Consider the following 21,323-nt stretch of genomic DNA (forward strand, 5'->3'; position numbering starts at 1 on the left):
TGTTTAAAGCCTTGTACTCCGCTAATAACAAATTTGAAAAACAAAATGCTGCATGTTACAAAGTGTTGACTGATCCTAGATAAAAGATGTATAAGGAGCTGAGTTTTCAGAGGGAAAAAAGTATTTTTATTTACAGCACATTCAGTGTGGTATGTGCCATTAATTGTAATCGCAAGGAAGACTCAATTAAATCTTGTTTTCCTATATATAAAACAGAATTTGTTCCAGTGGCAATGTCATATATCACTTTCTTCTGTTAAATGTATATGTAACCTGCTGAGTAAATTTGTAGAAATAAGGTGACGCTCTATCAGTGATGCTAGCTGTTTTGTGTCTGATGTTTCCATGGAAACAGTGATGTCATTGTCATCCCTTGAAAGGCCTTTCATTATCTAGCACAGCGTATGCAGACAACATATGCATGAACGTGCATTGCAAGGCTAGCGGTATTGTTCCTCTGAAGTGATTGATAGAGGAAACAAAAAATCATTGAGTGTTTGTCGGAAACTGCTTAGAAATATCAAAGTAACAAATCCAGCAGCACATTCACTGGATAAGATTCAATAAAGGTCAAATCTTGTCAAGTGCACTTGACTTATTGATTTTTTGCCGAAATGTTTCAAAGGCGTCAAAGCTCTGTGCAATCTAAAGAGACAGATGATGTTAATAAAAAAAGCATTTTTGTTGATCAAAACATAGCTAATCAATTTGTGTTTGACAGGGAAAAAAACTATGTTAAAATAGATTGATAAATGAGATGTCAGTAAGGATTTAGACTTGGAAACTGTAACCTGGTTGCTGCTGAAAGGTTTTGTGTCTGAGTGTGATTAGGAGGTTAATGGAGCAATCAATTTAAAAGAAACAAAAAACATGGATAGTGTGAATATGACTTTTGACCCCACACAGTCAAGTTGCCATTTTAAACCCCCCACAAAACACACCTCACAACTTTTTTGGGATTGAAAGGCCGCAGCTCCTTTATTAACATAACTCATAACATAAATAACATTAACTCTTTAAACCCAAAACACAGTGCTTGCTCCCATTCCTCGTTCCACAAGCCCCGCCCTACCCAGGGGAGGGGCTACCACCATGAAACCACCCCCTGCTGTTGAAACAGGAAATCCCATCACATCATTACAGGCGTAGGCCTCTACCAATCAGAGCAAGCACCCCGCCACAGCGGCGACAGCTTGATAAGCCTATCTTCAGGGAGGGAGGGGGGAAATTTCACCACCGTGCTGCTCCTGTTAGCAAGTGACTGTTTGCTATCAAATGATTGCGGTTACTTCCTGTTGTGAGTTTATCAACCCCCCCTTGCTTAGCTCACCCCCTTGTCCTTTCTCTCACCCCATGCCCTGCTTCCTAGTGGGGTCACATAACCCTTCCTTCAATTTCTTTCCTACAGGGTTTTTACTTTCTGTTGCTCCTCAAGGGACACTCGAGCACACAATTTTAACAATTTTTCAAATTTACTTCCATTATCAAATTTGTGCACTCTTTTTCTACGCACATTTTTTGAGGCACCAGATCCTACTGAGCATGTGCACAAGCTCACAGGGTATACATATACTAGTCTGTAATTGGCTGATGGCTGTCACGAATGGGAGGAAAAATACATTTGGCAGAAAAAAAAAATCTACTGCTTTTGTGAAATTCAGAGTGTTATTGCATTGTCTTTTTAATATGCACTTGTTATTTATGCAATTCTAATGTATTTAGTGGTCCTTTAAAGGGACATGAAACCCAAAGTTTTTTCTTTTATGATTCAGACAGAGCATACACTTTTAAAAAAAAAAAAATTTTCAATTTACATTTATCATCATAATTTGCTCCATTCTCTTGGTATTCTTTGTTGAAGAGATACCTATCATGCACTTGTCTAGCGCATTACATGGCAGGAAAAAAAAGTGCTGCTAATGTATAACATTTTTGCAAAACTCCTGCCATATAGTGCTTCAGTGAGATGTGCACGCTCCTGAGCTTACCTCCCTATTTTTACTTACAGGATAACAAAAGAAAAAAGATAATTTGATAATAGAAATAAGTTGTAAAATTGTATGTGTATGCTCCATTCGAATCATGAAAGAAGCATTTTGAGTTTCATGTCCCTTTAATACAAACTGTTATAAGACTTTGCAGTTACTTATTTGCTATTTACATACCTAAAGTTATTTAGTCTTCTTTATGACCAGGTCTAATAGAAATACAGAAAGCTATACATCACAGTGCCTTATTGTAGTATATTAATGGGGTTTAAAACATTGGGTGGATAGTATAATACCAGTAATTGTTCAGTGTGTGATGGTAAATAAAGGGTACTATTATAGCTTCTGATTTATTATGTGATCTAATGACCATATACATCAACAATTTTAAACAACTTTCTAATTTACTTATATTTTATTTCTTCTGAGCTTATCTTTCTGCTTTTCAACAAAGGATTACAAGAAAAAGAAGTGTGCACGTGTCTGCACCACTATATGGCAGCAGTGTTGCAAGAATGTTATCCATTTGCCAGAGCACTAGATGGCAGCAATATTCCCTGTTGTGTAGTGCTCCAGACATGTAAACGCTACCTACCTAGATATCTAGGCAGTGTGTTATTTTGTGCTTGGCCTTACAAAACAATAATGCAGAATTGAGTATTAAAAGTTGTTGGTTACAATGTTTAACCAAACGCACCCACTTATATAGCACACTCTATACTTTCAATGATCATAGTAGCATGTTCATTGTGCTCAGTTTATAAGTCTTTGGCACAATCTGAAATCAGGGACACCCTTTGCATTTGTGGGGCCCTGGGCAAGGCAAATTTTGCGAGGCCCCACAGCCCAGCCATCTTATTTCCCTCCCCCTATAAGCCCTCCCCACTTTCATTATTACCTAAATAAAGAATAACAGTATTTACTACATCTCTTGATACCATAAACACTTCTTCATAAACTAAATACAGGATATGCATTGCACCTTCTCATACCTTCACCCCTCAAAGTGCAGGGCCCTACAAAGAGCAGGGCCCTAGGCGGGTGCACCTCTCACCCTGCCCAAAGGGCAGGCCTGTATGAAATACTACTTTCTATTTGAACAATTTTGACAACCAGGTATTAACTGTTCTCAACATGAAAGGAGGATAACAAATAGCTTAACTAAAAACTCCAGCACTTGAGCAGACTTTTTGCACTCCATTGGCTTTGCGCTTGAGCATTTTCTGACATGAATTGTAGTGTGGGCCTTCATGGAAATCTATTTGAGGGAAATTGCACACTTGTGCTATCTGACATAATTAGTATAGAGCAATATAACACCACACACATTAAATATTAACTGCAGACCTTTAATACTAACACAAAAAATGCAAGTTGTATGGATTGGAATTTAGCTATGTTTATACACCATACTTCTTGCGTTTTTCCACGCTACTTTTAATTTGGCCCATACTGTTTTAATGAATGTGGATCCCAATGGCAGGTACTGAGAAAGTTTACAGCATAGTTGTAAAGAAGGCATAGAGGCCCATTTATCAAGCTCCGAATGGAGCTTGAGGGCCCGTGTTTCTGGCGAGTCCTCTAAAGACCGCTGCTCCATAACCCTGTCCGCCTGCTCTGAGCAGGTGGACAGGAATCACCACAATTGACACCTCCATGTTGGCGGCCCATTTGCCGCAAATCTGCAGGGGGCGGCGTTGCACCAGCAGCTCTTGTGAGCTGCTGGTGCAATGCTGAATACGGAGAGTGTATTGCTCTCCGCGTTCAGCGAGGTCTTGCGGACCTGATCCGCACTGTCGGACCTTTGATAATTTGGCCTCAGAGAATCAGATGAAAATTACAGAGGAAGACTGGAAGCCTAATGTCAAAAGCAGAGGAGGCCAGGAGCCAGCGGAAGCTTCACTATGACAAAATGTGCTTATAAAAGGAGAAACACTGCTAAGGATCAGTGCCAGGAGCTCATTCCAAACCCAGAACAAAGTACAAATTCAGAAGCAGAGTCCAAATAGCAGGACAGAAACACCAGAAGTAGATAAGCAACCAGAACAGAATCCTTACCTGGGCTAAATAGGTTCTGCTATCCAGGAAATGCACAGCAGACAACATACCCTGCCTTGGATCCACCTCCCAGCCTCGGAAGTCAGAAGTTGCCCCTTTAAGGAGGGCGTGTCACTGCACTTATGTGCACAGTCATTTATTGTAAATAGAGTACACCTGTACTTGCCCTGAAACATCTCCACATGGCCAGGAACCCATTGTAGGACAGCAGAGAAGCATGTTGTGTGCAGACATTGTTTAGCGGGCATATACATTTGTAGTGTGTGATTTAATAGGTTTTTTGTCACTGGGGGTTTTTCTAGGTGGTATAATTCCTCACTTGGTGATTTACTAGGTGTTATAAATTCTTATTTGGTGGTTTATTGAATAATGAAAATCCCCATGTTGGTGTATTAGAAGTCATTATTGAGTAGATTAATGGCTTTTATATTTCCTCAGTAAGTAGGTTTCATCCTCAAGGCAGAGTTTAGTGGGTAGTATAAATTCTCTGTGGCAGCTGATCAAGCTTACTGCATATGATGTAACTTTTTCATATAAAACAAAATAAAGATGTAGAAGAGACACCTGTAAGATAGGAATATGAACGTAGAAATATAAATAGTTATAAAATATATAAATAGTGCCTTAAGCAGTTTATATGTTTATATAGCATCTGATATACCCCTCCATTCCAGAGCTTTTGAACAGATGTGGGATAGCTGTATATTTATCATGACTTTGTAAGATGCTACAGAGGATTAGCCAGAAACTAACAGCCAGCTAAGAAAAAAATAAATGTTTTATTCAAAATAAAACAAAAAAGCATAGGCTGTTAAAAATATCCTGGATAGAGCACTAAGATGATTATAATTCTCAGACGGGTTTCGCTAGTGGGCTTTATCAATGATAGGAAGATTTAGAAATCATCCTTAAAGGGACCTAAAACCCCAAATTTATCTTTCATGATTCAAATAGAACATACAATTTTAAACAACTTTCCAATTTACTTCTACATTTACACACAGTCACACACACATGCAATCACATACATACAACCAAACACACACACAACCACACATGCAATCACATACATACATACATACATACACACACACAACCACACATGCAATCACATACATACAACCAAACACACACACAACCACACATGCAATCACATACATACAACCAAACACACACACAACCACACATGCAATCACATACATACAAACAAACACACAGTCACACACACATGCAATCACATACAAATACACAGTCACACACACATGCAATCACATACAAATACACAGTCACACACACATGCAATCACATACAAATACACAGTCACACACACATGCAATCACATAGATACGAATACACAATCACACACATGCAATCACATACATACAAACACACAGTCACACACACATGCAATCACATACAAATACACAGTCACACACACATGCAATCACATACAAATACACAGTCACACACACATGCAATCACATAGATACGAATACACAATCACACACATGCAATCACATACATACAAACACACAGTCACACAAATGCAATCACATAGATACGAATACACAATCACACACATGCAATCACATACATACAAACACACAGTCACACAAATGCAATCACATACAAACACACAGTCACACAAATGCAATCACATACATACAAACACAGTCACACAAATGCAATCACATACATACAAACACACAGTCACACAAATGCAATCACATACATACAAACACACAGTCACACAAATGCAATCACATACATACAAACACACAGTCACACAAATGCAATCACATACATACAAACACACACACAGTCACACAAATGCAATCACATACATACAAACACACAGTCACACAAATGCAATCACATACATACAAACACACAGTCACACAAATGCAATCACATACATACAAACACACAGTCACACAAATGCAATCACATACATACAAACACACAGTCACACAAATGCAATCACATACATACTAACACACAGTCACACAAATGCAATCACATACATACAAACACACAGTCACACAAATGCAATCACATACATACAAACACACAGTCACACAAATGCAATCACATACATACAAACACACACACAGTCACACAAATGCAATCACATACATACAAACACACAGTCACACAAATGCAATCACATACATACAAACACACAGTCACACAAATGCAATCACATACATACAAACACACAGTCACACAAATGCAATCACATACATACAAACACACAGTCACACAAATGCAATCACATACATACTAACACGCAGTCACACAAATGCAATCACATACATACAAACACACAGTCACACAAATGCAATCACATACATACAAACACGCAGTCACACAAATGCAATCACATACATACAAACACGCAGTCACACAAATGCAATCACATACATACAAACACACAGTCACACAAATGCAATCACATACATACAAACACGCAGTCACACAAATGCAATCACATACATACAAACACACAGTCACACAAATGCAATCACATACATACTAACACACAGTCACACAAATGCAATCACATACATACAAACACACAGTCACACAAATGCAATCACATACATACAAACACACAGTCACACACATGCAATCACATACATACGAATACACAATCACACACATGCAATCACATACATACAAACACACAGTCACACACATGCAATCACATACATACAAACACACAGTCATACAAATGCAATCACATACATACTAACACACAGTCACACACATGCAATCACATACATACAAACACACAGTCACACAAATGCAATCACATACATACAAACACACAGTCACACACATGCAATCACATAATACAAACACACAGTCACACAAATGCAATCACATACATACTAACACACAGTCACACACATGCAGTCAAATACAGTTACACCTATGGAATCACATATATACAATCACAAACATTGAGTCAAATTGAGCTACATCAACAGACATATGCAGTCAATCGCATACAATTACATACATACATTGCTTGATTCAAATAGAACATAACATTTTAAACAACTTTACTTCCAATTTACTTCTACATTTACCCACAGTCACACACACATGCAACACATACATACATACAAACAAACACACAGTCACACACATGCAATCACATATATGCATACAAACACACACACACACACTAGGGTTGCCACCTCAGCCATGTTTTCCTGGACACTTATATGTTACACATGCTGCAGGGTGTGCAGGAAGGAACATGTATTGTGTTTCTGGACACTATTCATATACACTATACATATTCCTCCCAGCACACCCTGCAGCATGTGTAACTTATAAGTGTCCAGGAAAACATGGCTGAGGTGGCAACCCTAACACACACACACATGCAATCACATACATACAAACACACAGTCACACACATGCAATCACATAGAAATACACAGTCACACACATGCAATCATATACATACAAACACACATTAACACACATGCAATCACATACATACAAACACACAGTCACACACACATGTAATCGCATACAAACACACAGTCACACACATGTAATCACATACAAACACACAGTCACACACATGCAATCACATACATACACAGTCACACACATGCAATCACATACATACAAACACACAGTCACACACATGCAATCACATACATACAAAGACACATACATATAGTCACACACATGCAATCACATACATACACACATTCACACACATGCAATCACATACATACAAGCATACATACAAATACACAATCACACACATGCAATCACATACATACAAAGACACATACACATAGTCACACACATGCAATCACATACATACAAACAAGCATACATACAAATACACAATCACACACATGCAATCACATACATACAAACAAACACAGACAGTCACACACATGAAATGGCATACATACACACTGTCGCACACATGCAATCACATACAAACACACAGTCACACACATGCAATCACATACATACAAACACACAGTCACACACATGCAATCAAATACATACAAACACACAGTCAAACACATGCAGTCAAATACAGTTACACATATGGAATCACATATATACAATCACAAACATGGAGTCAAATTGAGCTACATCAACAAACATATGCAGTCAACCACATACATACGTTTGCATAAATGTGTATAGATACAGTGTCACACACATGTGGTCAGATATTTACATGTACAAGCATGCATCTTCGTATACATGCAATCACATACATATTTACATATACAAGCTAACTGCCACTCACGTGATCACAATATATATTTACACATGCACACATATAGTCACATACTATTTTCAAATTGACTTTTGGTATCCTTTGTTGAAAAATAATATGTTCAGTACATATCATACACTAATGGGAGCTAGCTGGTGATTGGTGGATACACACATTTTATCTCTTATCATTGGCCATCCAGATATGCTCAGCTAGCTCCCAGTAGTATACAGCTCTTCTGGAGTGGAGAAGATAAACACACCATTATATACAATCAATATTTAAATAAAATGCTTGAACATTTTATTTTTGCACTTGTATATCCCTTTAAAGGGACAGTCTACAATAGAATTTATATTGTTTTAAAAGATAGATAATCCCTTTATTACCCATTCCCCAGTTTTGCACAACCAACACAGTTATATTAATATACTTTTTACCTCTGTGATTACCTTTTATCTAAGCATCTTCTGACAGCCCCCTGATCACATACATGACTGTGACTTTTTAAAATCTATTGAGTTGCATTTAGTACTGTGTTGTGCTAAGTCTTAATGTGTTCACGCCTGGTAAGTTATTTATCTAAATGACACACATGAATTAGCAGTATCTTTGTTGTGAAAAGCAAATAAAAAAGCATGTGATAAGAGGCTGTCTGTAGTGGCTTAGAAACAGACAGAAATTTAAAGGTTATAAAGTATATTATTATAACAATGTTGGTTGTGCAAAGCTGGGGAATGGGTAGTAAAGCCGTTATCTATCTTTTTTAAACAATAACAATTTTTGTGTAGACTGTCCCTTTAACTTCGTAAATGACTAGGACTGACATGTTTAGAAGCAAGGGACAATTAGTTAAATTGAACACAAATTAAACTGTCTGCACTAACAGAGTTTTTTTAGTAACAGAAATATCTCCCATTTCCATGATAATCTGACCAATTTACTAAAGTGTGCAGAGATTTTCTCTCTCTATATTTAGTAAATATTCCTTCCTTTAGAATCTCATTCTATCCAGGGTGCAACAGTAACATCAATTTACAAAACGCAATGCAGTTTCCAGAAAAATCTTCATTATTTTGTTGTCACCTTTTCTGAAACACAGCTAACAGTGACATCATTTGCAGTGAGCTTTGTGATTGTGAAGATGCAAAGAATAAGTTTTTGTAAAAACACATTCTCTGATCTGACAAGTTGAACTGGATGAATCGTATAGTTTACAATTTGTGATTAATGTTCCTAGAGGGTGAGGTTGGGAACACAATAGTGTGTACTTTAATCATTAGTAGATTGTTGTCACATGGGGTGATTGCTGTCACATATGCGATCTCTGTGTAAACTGAAACTACTGCAAATCTGTCACAACAACCATTACTGATGCCTTTTCATAAGCAGCTGTCATTAATGTCACCTCAAGGATGAGTCACTGCTGCTGCAGGAATCTTTGAAGATGTGATCTATGAAGCCTTTTTTTAAAGGGACATCAAACCCCAAAATGTTCTTTCATGCTTCAGATAGAACATACCATTTTAAATAACTTTCCAATTTACTTCTGTTATCTCATTTTCTTTTGTTTACTTGTTATCCATTGTTGAAAAGCAGGGCTGTAAACTCAGGAGTGTGCACGTGTCTGCAGAACTGATATGGCAGCAGTTTTACAACAATGTTATTAATTAGCAAGAGCACTAGATGGCAGCACTATTTCTGGTCATATAGTGCTTCAACAAAGAAGAACATGAGAACAAAGCAAATTTGATAGAAGTAAATTGGAAACTTTTTATAAAATTGTATTCTCTAAGTAATGGGGAAAAAATTGGGTTTTGTGTCCTTTTAAAGGGACATTGTGCTTTAAAATTCTCTGCCCTCAGTTTTCCCAATGGTAATTTTTACTTGCTCGAGATAATATAATTGTTTGCAAACAGCTACTTTACTTTTACTTATTTTGTTATTTGAAATCTCTGCTTTTGCCTATTGAAAGTCTCACCTACACTGACAATATGAATACAGATTTATTCTTTGTAGAAAAGTTATGTAAACAAGAGATAATAACACTGATTAAATTCCCAGTTGGGGGTAATAGAAAGAGATTTTGTATCTGATATAGGGCTAGATTACAAGTGGCACGCAAATGTTTGCGTCAGGGTTTTCGATATTTTATGTGCACAGGTTAAAATGCGCTCATGTTACAAGCTGGGCAAAATCGCGATTTACGCTAGAATCTTTACCACAGTCTTAGAGCCGTGGTTGTGTTTTGCGAAATTAAAAAGTTGCGCAAAACACATAAAAAATACATTACAAAGTACAGTTACGCTCATAATAACACCGTCTAATAAAAATTATTCACAAAAAATATTGCACAAAAAAGTTATAAATGCTCAAAGATACGAGATCTCACGTGTTAGAAAAGAAAGGCAGTGGAACTATAATCTAACATATGATAGAAAAATATTAGCCACAGTAAATAAAAGGACAGGTGCAATTTTAAACTGGAATCTTCCTTTTGGATCCACCACAACATTACAAGATACTTCTTCTTCTGAAGACTAGGGAAAAACAACCAATCAGAGGCCATGCTGTCAAGCGAGTGATTATAGGCTGCTACATTCTTGGGTCTATAATGAAGTAAATCTACACATTCGCAGCACAGTTTGGTCGCAAGACTGAATTAATTACCTTACCACAAGGTGTTAAAAGTCTTTGTCAAATAAAGGACTTCTTTGCAGTTTCATGTAAATAATTAAACATGATTTTAATTTGAAATAATTACAATAATACTAGAGAAGTGATATGTAATGCAGGGAGAGATTTAACCCTTACAAAGTATCGATTTCATCACCCAAACCACAAAAAGAATTGTTAAAAAGATAGACACATTTGTGAAACCTGTTTAGTAATAAGCAGCAGATTATATCTGCAGAGAAAGATCAGTCAATTAAAAAAAAAAATGACCTGTTAATTGGCTACATAATTGAGACGTGCTCTGTTTCTCAATTGATTTCCACCAGATAGGTGAGAAGAGACGCTTTGCATGCGCTACTATAGAACCTATTTTTAGCTTTTGCTTTCTTGGGAGAATCTAAATTATTCTTTGATGAGATTATGACTAAATAATGTAGTAATGAGGATGGTTTCTGAAATACTGCAATTCACAAAATCACAATAGAAAATGTATATGTAAAAGATCTTTGGCTTTCTTGTGTTTGTATAAATGATCTATTTTATTAGGAAGCTTGAGATAATTTCTGATCATTGATTAAATGAAACGTATTAAACACTGTATATTATTGAAACTACTGCACAGAAATAGTCCAAAAAATGATTTTCTTTAAAAAAATTACTTATGCTTTTAAACCACACCCCCGCAGATCACTGTAAAGAGTCCTATGATACAGCGGGCAGTACAGCCAATGAGAAGCTGTACCCCTGACACTTCAATAGGTTCACACCCCCACGCTTCTTCCCAAAGGGAAAAAAAGCCAAGATTTAGGACATACTGATTTTTTTTTAATTTTTTTTATGTCCAATTCTTCATTTTCATACTCATGTTAGATTTTCTGGATATGTTTCTGTCTCATGTCAGAAACTTGTTTGCAGTAGGATTGTGTAGAGTGATTTATTTGCGCAAATGGGGAGTAACTGATTTTTTTTATTTTTTTTTATTAAATATGTAATTGAAATTTCAATTAATATTTTTTATTCTTTTGTTGTAGGAATTCATGAATTCCCTGATGACATTTTCTCAAATGAGGATAGAAAACATGGAGCAATCATCCTGCATGTTTTATGTGTAAGTAGTTTTTTTATCAAACATTTCTCATTGCTGTTTCCCTACTCAGTGTTATCAGTTCCAATAAATAAATTAGATTTTTTAGATAATTTTTATTTTCAAACATGATACAGAGTGATATAACATTAGCGCTACTTCTGATACGTAATTCCAAATGCACAATATTCAACTCTCATCATAAAATGCAATAATACAGCACATTAAATATTGGAAGACATTTGTAAGTATCAAATGATCAAAAAAGAAAATGCAGTGTTCTGCACAGGAAATGTTGCCAGCTGGGCGGCATTATGAAGTACCCGAGTGGGACAGTATAATACTTTCTAATATTATAACATTTATGCTATCCAATGCACAAATTTTATTAACTGCATAATTTAGCATACGTGTATTTATTGACCATTTAGGCAATAAGCATTGATCATTTGTAATAATAGCTAATTGTAGCTTAAAGGGACAGTCAAATCAAAATAAAACGTACATGATTCAGATAGGGCATGCAATTTTTTAACAACTTTCCAATTTACTTTTATCATCAAATTTGCTTTGATGGTATTCTTTGTTGAAAGTTATATCTAAAGGCCGCCTTTTAGCTCAGTGCATTTTGACAGTTTTCTACAGCTATAACAGTGCTAGTGCCTGTGTGCATATAAATAACATTGTGCTCACTCCCATGAAGTTACCTAGGAGTCAGCACTGATTGGCTAAAATGCAAGTCTGCCAAAAGAACTGAAATAAGGGGGCAGTCTACAGAGGTAATCACAGATGTGAAAAGTGTATTAATATAACAGTGTTGATTATTAAAAACTGTGGAATGGGTAATAAAGGGATTATCTATCCTTTTAAACAATAAACATTCTGGAGTAGACTGTCCCTTTTAATTTTAGCCGGATTTTAGCCGGCTGGTGCACCCTTTACAAAGGTTTTGGGGAGGAGCGCACTTCAGAGATTGACAGAAGGCCACCTATAGAAAACTTGAGAAAAGTGGAAAAAACACTAAAAATACTATAATTAAAGGCAAATTTTGGACCTAGGGAACAAAACATCAAATTATGGGAAATAAAACAGAAACCCAATATGTGTAAAATGATAGCTATGTATTTAAATAATGTGCTGTGCATGGCAGCAAATAGAACACGTTTGAGCTACTGACGCATCAGAAATAACATTACTTCTGAAAAAACAGCAATAGTAAGACAATAAACCATGTTTTTTTATTTGCTTATTTTTCAGAAAAAAATAGCCATTAATCAAAACATGTTATCATAAATGATTGAAAACTATCTAATGCAAATCCCAACTCAGAAAGAAAGAATAAAGGCACCTGGTATAAATGATACATTATCCCACTAGTTTCTCCACAATAAGTGGGAAGAAAAGCAAATCAAAAAGACCTTAAATAAGTAATCACACCAGCTTTCAATAAACCATAATTTAAAGCTAAACTACTACAGATGCCCAGAAGAAGATTCTGCACTAAGAGCACCCTATTCCTTTAGTAGATCTTGATACCTTTTTTAATGGACCAACAAAATAAATGTGTTTTTTTTTTTGTTTTTGTTTTTTTAAAAAAAGGTTTCAAGACCTCACAGGTCTGTTCTTCTACTTCTTCTACATCTTCTACACCTGAAGAAGAGACCTGTGATGTCTTGAAAGCTTATGAAATTAAAATAAACTTGATTTTGTTGGTCCATTAAAAGGTATCGCAAGCTACTAATAGGAACTTAGTGTGCTTATAAATTAGCACAATACACTCAGAAGTTTTGGTCAACCTAGTAATAAAGTTTAACTTAAACTAAAGTCCAAATTTAAACTTTCATGATTTAGATAGGGCATGTCATTTTAAACAACTTTCTAATTTACATTTATCATCAAATTTGCTTTGTTCTTCTGTTATTCTTCGTTGAAATCTAAACCTGGGTAGGCTCATATGCTAATTTCTAAGCCCTTAAAGGCCGCCACTAATCTAAATGCATTTGACAGTTTATCACAGTTAGAGGGAATTAGTTCATGTGTTTCATATAGATAACATTGTGCTCATGCACGTGAAGTTATTTAAGAGTCAGAACTAATTGCCTGAACTGTAAGTCAAAAGATCTGAGATAAGGAGGCAGTCAGCAGATGCTTTGATACAAGGTAATCACAGAGGTGAAAAGTGTATTAAAATAACAGTGTTGTTTATGCAAAACTGGGGAATGTTAAAAGGATTATTTATATTTTTTTTAAACAATAACATTTTTGGTTTTTACTATCCCTTTACCAAAATATAAACCAAGGGAACCCTTGTGAGAGCTGTCTAATAGTCTCTCAAACAGGATAAAGTGTCAAATAAATATAGAGTAAAAACCTAAATCAAAATAATGTATATGCACCCACTTAATATAATACTAATACCATATGAACAATAGGGGAAATAACTCTCAGCAGAACACAAACGTGTAGTTTTTATTGGGACATCACTGATAAATCAGATAAACTTGCACTATATCATGTACGCTAATACTATAATAAAGCATTGCCTCGATAATGAACAATACATCTATCTAGTAAGTAACTATAAGATAACCAAGTAACCAGGAACGTTTGTAGAGGGACATACTCATATCACAATGGATTTATACAAAACACTCTTGTCTGAGAAAAGAAAAACGAGTCTAATAGTTTAAAACTGTGGAACTGGAGAAGATAGTATGGGTCTATAGTAGCAAAACATGAAAGAAAAAGAATTTAAAGGGCCGTTCATTATATACTTACATGTTCTAATTCATTCTAATGGCCCTTTAAATTTGCCATTTGTTTGTGAATTTTTAAAGTTTATGGTGGTGTCTGTAAATGAATTAATAATTAACATATATTCATTTATTTTATGTAAGGATTTTCGTTTTGCTTAAATATTAAATAATTGAAAAATCCTGCCAACCGCACAGTATTTTTGTAGCAATAACTCAATTCTCAATAATGCTAAAAAAAAAGTCCCTAGAGATCCTTCCTTAAATAAATAGAGCAGCAATAATAAATAAAAACAAGATCCACATGGTGTAATTTCAGTCTTTTAAATAGATATTTTTTAATGAATGTATTTTTGCTTCATAGTAGAATAATTACATATAATATCATAAAATATTGTAAACTATTCTGTAGCAGATGCATTACCTTTATTGTGTCACTTCAATATCCACTGGTCAGACAAGCTTTTAAATGTTCTTCTTGCAGATTTTAAATAAATTGTTTCCTGTTCTAGGAGCCAATAATTGTTTTTTTCTTTTTTTTTCTTATTTTTTTAAAGTTGAGGTTACCTTTTACAAAGGGAAAGGGCATAATGGATAAAAACAGATAAAACATCATCAAGCCTATAACAAAACTAAATGGACATAATCTGGAACAATTGTTTACCAAATCAATATACAGGTGAAACTCGAAAAATTAGAATATCGTGCAAAAGTTCATTTAGTTCACTAATGTAACTTAAAAGGTGAAACTAATATATGAGAGAGACTCATTACATGCAAAGCAAGATAGTTCAAGACGTGATTTGTCATAATTGTGATGATTATGGCTTACAGCTCATGAAAACCCCAAATCCACAATCTCAGAAAATTAGAATATTACATGCAATCAATAAAACAAGGATTGTACATACCTGTAGAACAATATCTGACCTCTGAAAAGTATAAGCATGCATACTGTATGTACTTAGTACTTGGTTTGGGCCCCTTTTGCAGCAATTACTGCTTCAATGCGGCATGGCATGGAAGCTATCAGCCTGTGGCACTGCTGAGGTGTTATGGAAGAACAGGATGCTTCAATAGCGGCCTTCAGCTCTTCTGCATTGTTCTTTCTCATGTCTCTCATCTTTCTCTTTTCCATGCCCCATAGATTCTCTATGGGGTTCAGGTCAGGCGAGTTTGCTGGCCAATCAAGCACAGTAATCCCACGGTCATTGAACCAGGTTTTGGTGCCAAGTCCTGCTGGAAAGTGAAGTCAGCATCCCCATAGAGCTCGTCTGCGGAAGGAAGCATGAATTGCTCCAAAATCTCCTGGTAGACGGCTGTGTTGACCCTGGACTTAATGAAGCACAGTGGACCAACACCAGCAGATGACATGGCTGCCCAAATCAACACAGACTGTGGAAACTTCACACTGGACTTCAAGCATCTTGCAGTGTGTGCCTCTCCATTCTTCCTCCATACTCTGGGTCCTTGGTTTCCAAATGAGATGCAAAATTTGCTCTCATCAGAAAAGAGGACTTTGGACCACTGAGCAACAAACCAGGTCTGTTTTCCTTTAGCCCAGGTAAGACGCTTCTGACGTTGTTTGTTGTTCAGGAGTGGCTTGACAAGAGGAATACGACATTTGAAGCCCATGTCCAGGATCCGTCTGTGTGTGGTGGCTCTTGTGGAAGTCCCCAACACTTTTGAATGGCCTTTTCCTGACAATCCTCTCCAGGCTGCGGTCATCCCTGCTGCTTGTGCACCTTTTTTTTCCACACTTTTCCCTTCCACATAACTTTCTATTAATGTGCTTTGATACAGCACTTTGGGAACATCCAACTTCTTTTGCAATTACCTTTTGAGGCTTTCCCTCCTTATGGAGGGTGTCAATGATGGTTTTCTGCACAACTGTCAGGTCAGCAGTCTTTCCCATGATTGTGATTCCTACTGAACCAGACTGATAGACCATTTAAAGGCTCAGGAACCCTTTGCAGGTGTTATGGCTTAATTAGCTGATTAGAGTGGGACACTTTGAGCCTAGTATATTGCACCTTTTCACAATATTCTAATTTTCTGAGATTATGGATTTGGGGTTTTCATGAGCTTTTGAACTATCTTGCTTTGCATGTAATGAGTCTCATATAATAGTTTCACCTTTTAAGTTGCATTAGTGAAATAAATTAACTTTTGCACAATATTCACCTGTACATGCAATGTTAAGTCCATACCATCATTTACAGCAAACGTGACTACAGCTAATGGTCTACCTCTATTTCCAAAAACTTGAAATAGGGGTAGATACAAATATTACAAACAGAAGGACTTGTAAGATAATGCAAACTTATAAAGCTGTTAACAAAATATATAAATGACCAGCACTTTGAGCATGTCCAGTTTAGTATACTGTAGAGTCAGAAAATAAAGAAAATGCTTTTTGTAACCTTCCCCCCCACCCCCCTGCTTTATAAAGTAATATTGAAAAAAAGGGGGATGGGAGGAAGGAAAAATAATTAATTCTTATCTATTGGCTTGGGCAAATTCTCCTTAAGAATGGCATTTTGCACGTACACCGAATTATAGGGTGCAACAATTTTGCTTTTGTACTTTATCTGTTAATGATTTGGTAAAATTCCCCTATTTTTGGAAGAAAAGACTAATTTCTAGATCAGAATTCAACATAAAATCAAATTGTTCAACTATCGTTTTATCTACAAATTACACAAAGCCAGGAACTTTTTTTTTTTTATTTCCAAGAACTGAGAATAAAATTTCTCCTGCAAAGTATAGCAAAAGTAATCAATCTAATAGGTAATCTTTGACTTCCTTCTTTAAACTTCTTTAAGAAAGATAATATCTTCACTTTGTAATGTAATGCGTTGCAGGATAAACTTTGATGTCCAGAAAAAGACCTTACACCAGAATTTCTTAATTTTTGTCCAATCCCAAGTATATTGTTTAGCAGACTGAAAACTACATCTAGGGCGGCCACAAATTTATCAGTACACCATAACGCCATCCTGTTGTGCGTTATATAAGTTCTATTTATGTCTGATGTAAAACTCCTGCCATGACGATAGAATTGTAGCGATAGAATTGTAGCTTTCCATACCCTAGATATACTCTTTGATTAAGATATTATTTACCAAACTATAATATCTCAACCATTTTTGAGTAAGTTTATTAAGGTTTTCCTCCCATTCTTTCTGCATTAAAAACACAAAAGAAAATAGAATGTTTGTCTGCTATAAACAACATGAGACCATTTTCATCCAGTCTCTACATTTTTAATTTGGAGGAATTAAAGAAAAGTCTTAACTGTAAATAAGCAAAACAATATCTTTATTGTTAATATTAAATTCTTGTTTAATAGTTTCAAATAACTTGACAGAGTTTTGACAATAATTGATACACAAATTCAAGGCCTTTGCTTTTCCAGTTTTCAAACACCTTAGAGTTGAGTGCTTCACTGAATTTTGGATTACCTGTTATAGGCAGGTATTTAGAAAAGTGTGGGTTAATTCATAGGAATTTACACATTTTCTCCCATGTAGTAACTGGGCTTCTGAAAGTAATTATTTTCTTAACCACATAAGGTAAACTATTAATTCTCAAGTGAAGAACTGCTTTTAAGGAGACTGGTTTGAGCCTATTCTGGGGCCATTTTGCCAAGACACCCAATTATATTTAAGTTAGATTGGGAAATTCAGTCCAGCAAATTCTTTCTGTTGCATCAATCTAGCTAGTGAGAGCTTTGGTTTACCTTTCCCCCCCAAAAAATCCCTTAATAGTGTGTTCATTAGGTTTATATGTATACATTTTATAAAAAGGATATTTTGGATTATATAAAGCAAATTCGAGAATACAATAATTTTTAAATATTGACTCTTCTGGACAATGTAAATGGTAAAGTTGTTCATTTTTTTAAATCCGCTTTAATTTTCGAGAATAAAGGTTTATAGTTAATATTGTACCATTTTTCTGGGCATAAAATAATAAAAAATCCCCAAATAGCTCATAAAGTTATTAACCTTTTTGAAAGGGATATATAGAGCCGATTACTTATTTCTAGTAATCCATAACATTTCCAATTTTGGGTGTTAATCCTATAGTCTGAAAATGAACTAAAGTTTTTGAATATATCTAGAAGTTTAGGGATATTATCCTTCAAATTACTAATAAAAATCAATAAATCATCCACATACAATGCAATGATGTTTAATAACTAAAGGTTCTATTATTAGATTAAATATTAATGGGGAGAGCGGGCAACCTTGTCTTGTCCTTTATAAAGAGGGAAGTTTGTAGATATATCATCATTATTTATAAGTGCTGATAAGGAATTATTATATACAGAATGACTATATGAAGAAAATGGACCATGAAATCCATACTGATTTAGGGCCTCAAACAAATTATTCCAGTGCACGGAATTGAATGCCTTCTAGGCATCTATGCTGATAATTGCTCTATCTATATCTACATCTTTTTGTCCTTTTAATTTCCCCCAGTGATAGTCTAGTGTTAGCAAAACCTTTCTTTTATTAGTGAAGTATGTCCGCCCACTCATAAACCCTGTCTGATCTATATGGATTAAGCCAATTAGAATTACTTATATTAGCTTACAATTTGTGGTCTGTTTTTTAACAGAGATATAGGTCTATATGAGTCCATACTTACTGTGTTTTTAACTTTTTTTTAGAATTAAAGTGATAAGAGAGCATGTAAAATTATTTGACATCTCTACTACCTGTATATAATAATCATTGTATAGTTTTTGAAGGGGAGATATTTTATTATCAGATAGTATCTTATAATATTCAGCTGGTCCGGGGCTTTATTTAGAGCTAAAACTTTTATAGATTTACTAATCTCCTCCTCTGATATAGGTTTATTTATTCCTTCTAACTCTTCAGGAGAAATTTGTGGTAAATTACAGGTTTCCCAAAATGTTGTCTTATCCTCATGTATTTTATCAGAGAAAAATATTTTCCTAAAGTAGTAAATGCTACCTTAATGTCGGGTCTATTAGTTATTCTTTTCTAGTGGTAATTCATAGACAGATGCCGTGAACCTGAACACCAAAAAAGTACAGAAGTGTTCAGCACTTCTTTTAAATAAAGTAGATTACTACATTTATTATGTCACACTGAATTATCTTATAACATGTCTCAAGAGAAGGAAGGCTACAAACCTCCTGACACAATGCACAAATAAAGGTATACCTAATAATCTGATAAATTGCATATAAGCAACAAAACTTTTAAACCAAGCCATACAAACCGAGCTGTATATATTTGAGGGGCTGACAACACCACAGACTAGCAGCTATATGGCAAGCTAAGTGCACTTAATTAGTAACAGCCAGAATCTAGATATAAATTAATCAATTCACAACAATTTTGCACATACAATTGAAAGTAAATACATTCATATCACTCTCATATAGAGACAGCAAGGTTTAAGTCCGCATGTCTGTAGGATCATCTACTTAATTTATTAACCACAGATATTTCAAGGTGGTTCATAGACGCTTGCTGTTAGATTCTCAGTATATAATATGTAGACAATCAGAATTGTAAGTACATGGTGCTGCCATCTTGGGCTTATATTGAGACACTGAGTAGTAAGTCACAACAGTGTCAGGCTGTAAACAATCCACCTGGGCACCAAGCAGTCATGAACAGGTACGGTACTAAAAGTTTGTACAAATAATTTCATAAAAATTGGCCTGCTTTGCCCCCAAATCTATATAATCTGGCACTAGATTTTAAAGAATCCATTGAGGATTTTTAGAGCAAAAAAGCCTCCCTTTCCTTCTTTGATTTTACGTAGCTTTCACAAAATGTCATACCTATCTAAAAAACAGTGGAAAGAAACAAACAAAAAAGATTGAGAAACAAAACAAAAACTGAGAGGGATATTGTTCTTCTCTTAGAACATTTAAATACAGCTATATATAGACTTTCTTCATATCGTCTGGGAGTCATCTTCAAGAAAGATTAAAAGATCCCTCACTCATCTCACGTAACAGACCATTTAAAGTTTTCCTAGAAAGTCATTAGTCTCTGACCCATCATTGCCTCCCATCATCCTTCTGAATCTTGATCTTTGCAGTATATACTAAAAATGCATTAAAGCCTTTCTTAGACTATAACATATTGGGGCTGTCTCGTAATTGTTTAAATCGTCGATCAATCTGTTTGTTCTCTTTATCATGTATATTTAATCTATCTTCTACCTCTGAAATTCTGCTTATTCTAACCTGTTATTAAACTGTCGGACTTCACTAGATAAGGCCGCAAAATCTTGCCTCATCTGCTCAAATTGGGGATTTATCATTTCCGAGATTTTCTTTACTTACTCTTGTACATCTAGCAAGTTACTTACACTATTACAAACTTCTTTGACACTCTCATTAAATTTAGATTTTCGTGCTTTATTTTTGGGTGGCATTATAGGCAATTTTGTCTTTGTGGAAGTGACAAATTTCTCCAGGTATGGGATAAGCAAGAGTA

General features: G+C 35.3%; 1 protein-coding gene across 1 annotated transcript in view; it reads left to right on the forward strand.

The window, feature by feature from the left end:
- The window catches only part of SLC24A3 (solute carrier family 24 member 3), a 905,365-nt gene that overhangs the window by 464,653 nt on the left and 419,389 nt on the right, over positions 1-21,323 (forward strand). Inside the window, exon 3 of the mRNA XM_053712005.1 lies at positions 12,021-12,097. Coding sequence (XP_053567980.1) covers positions 12,021-12,097 — 77 coding nt within the window. The remainder of the gene's footprint in view (positions 1-12,020; positions 12,098-21,323) is intronic.

This window comes from Bombina bombina, chromosome 4, assembly GCF_027579735.1.
Source record: "Bombina bombina isolate aBomBom1 chromosome 4, aBomBom1.pri, whole genome shotgun sequence".
Classification (NCBI taxonomy): Eukaryota; Metazoa; Chordata; class Amphibia; order Anura; family Bombinatoridae; genus Bombina; species Bombina bombina.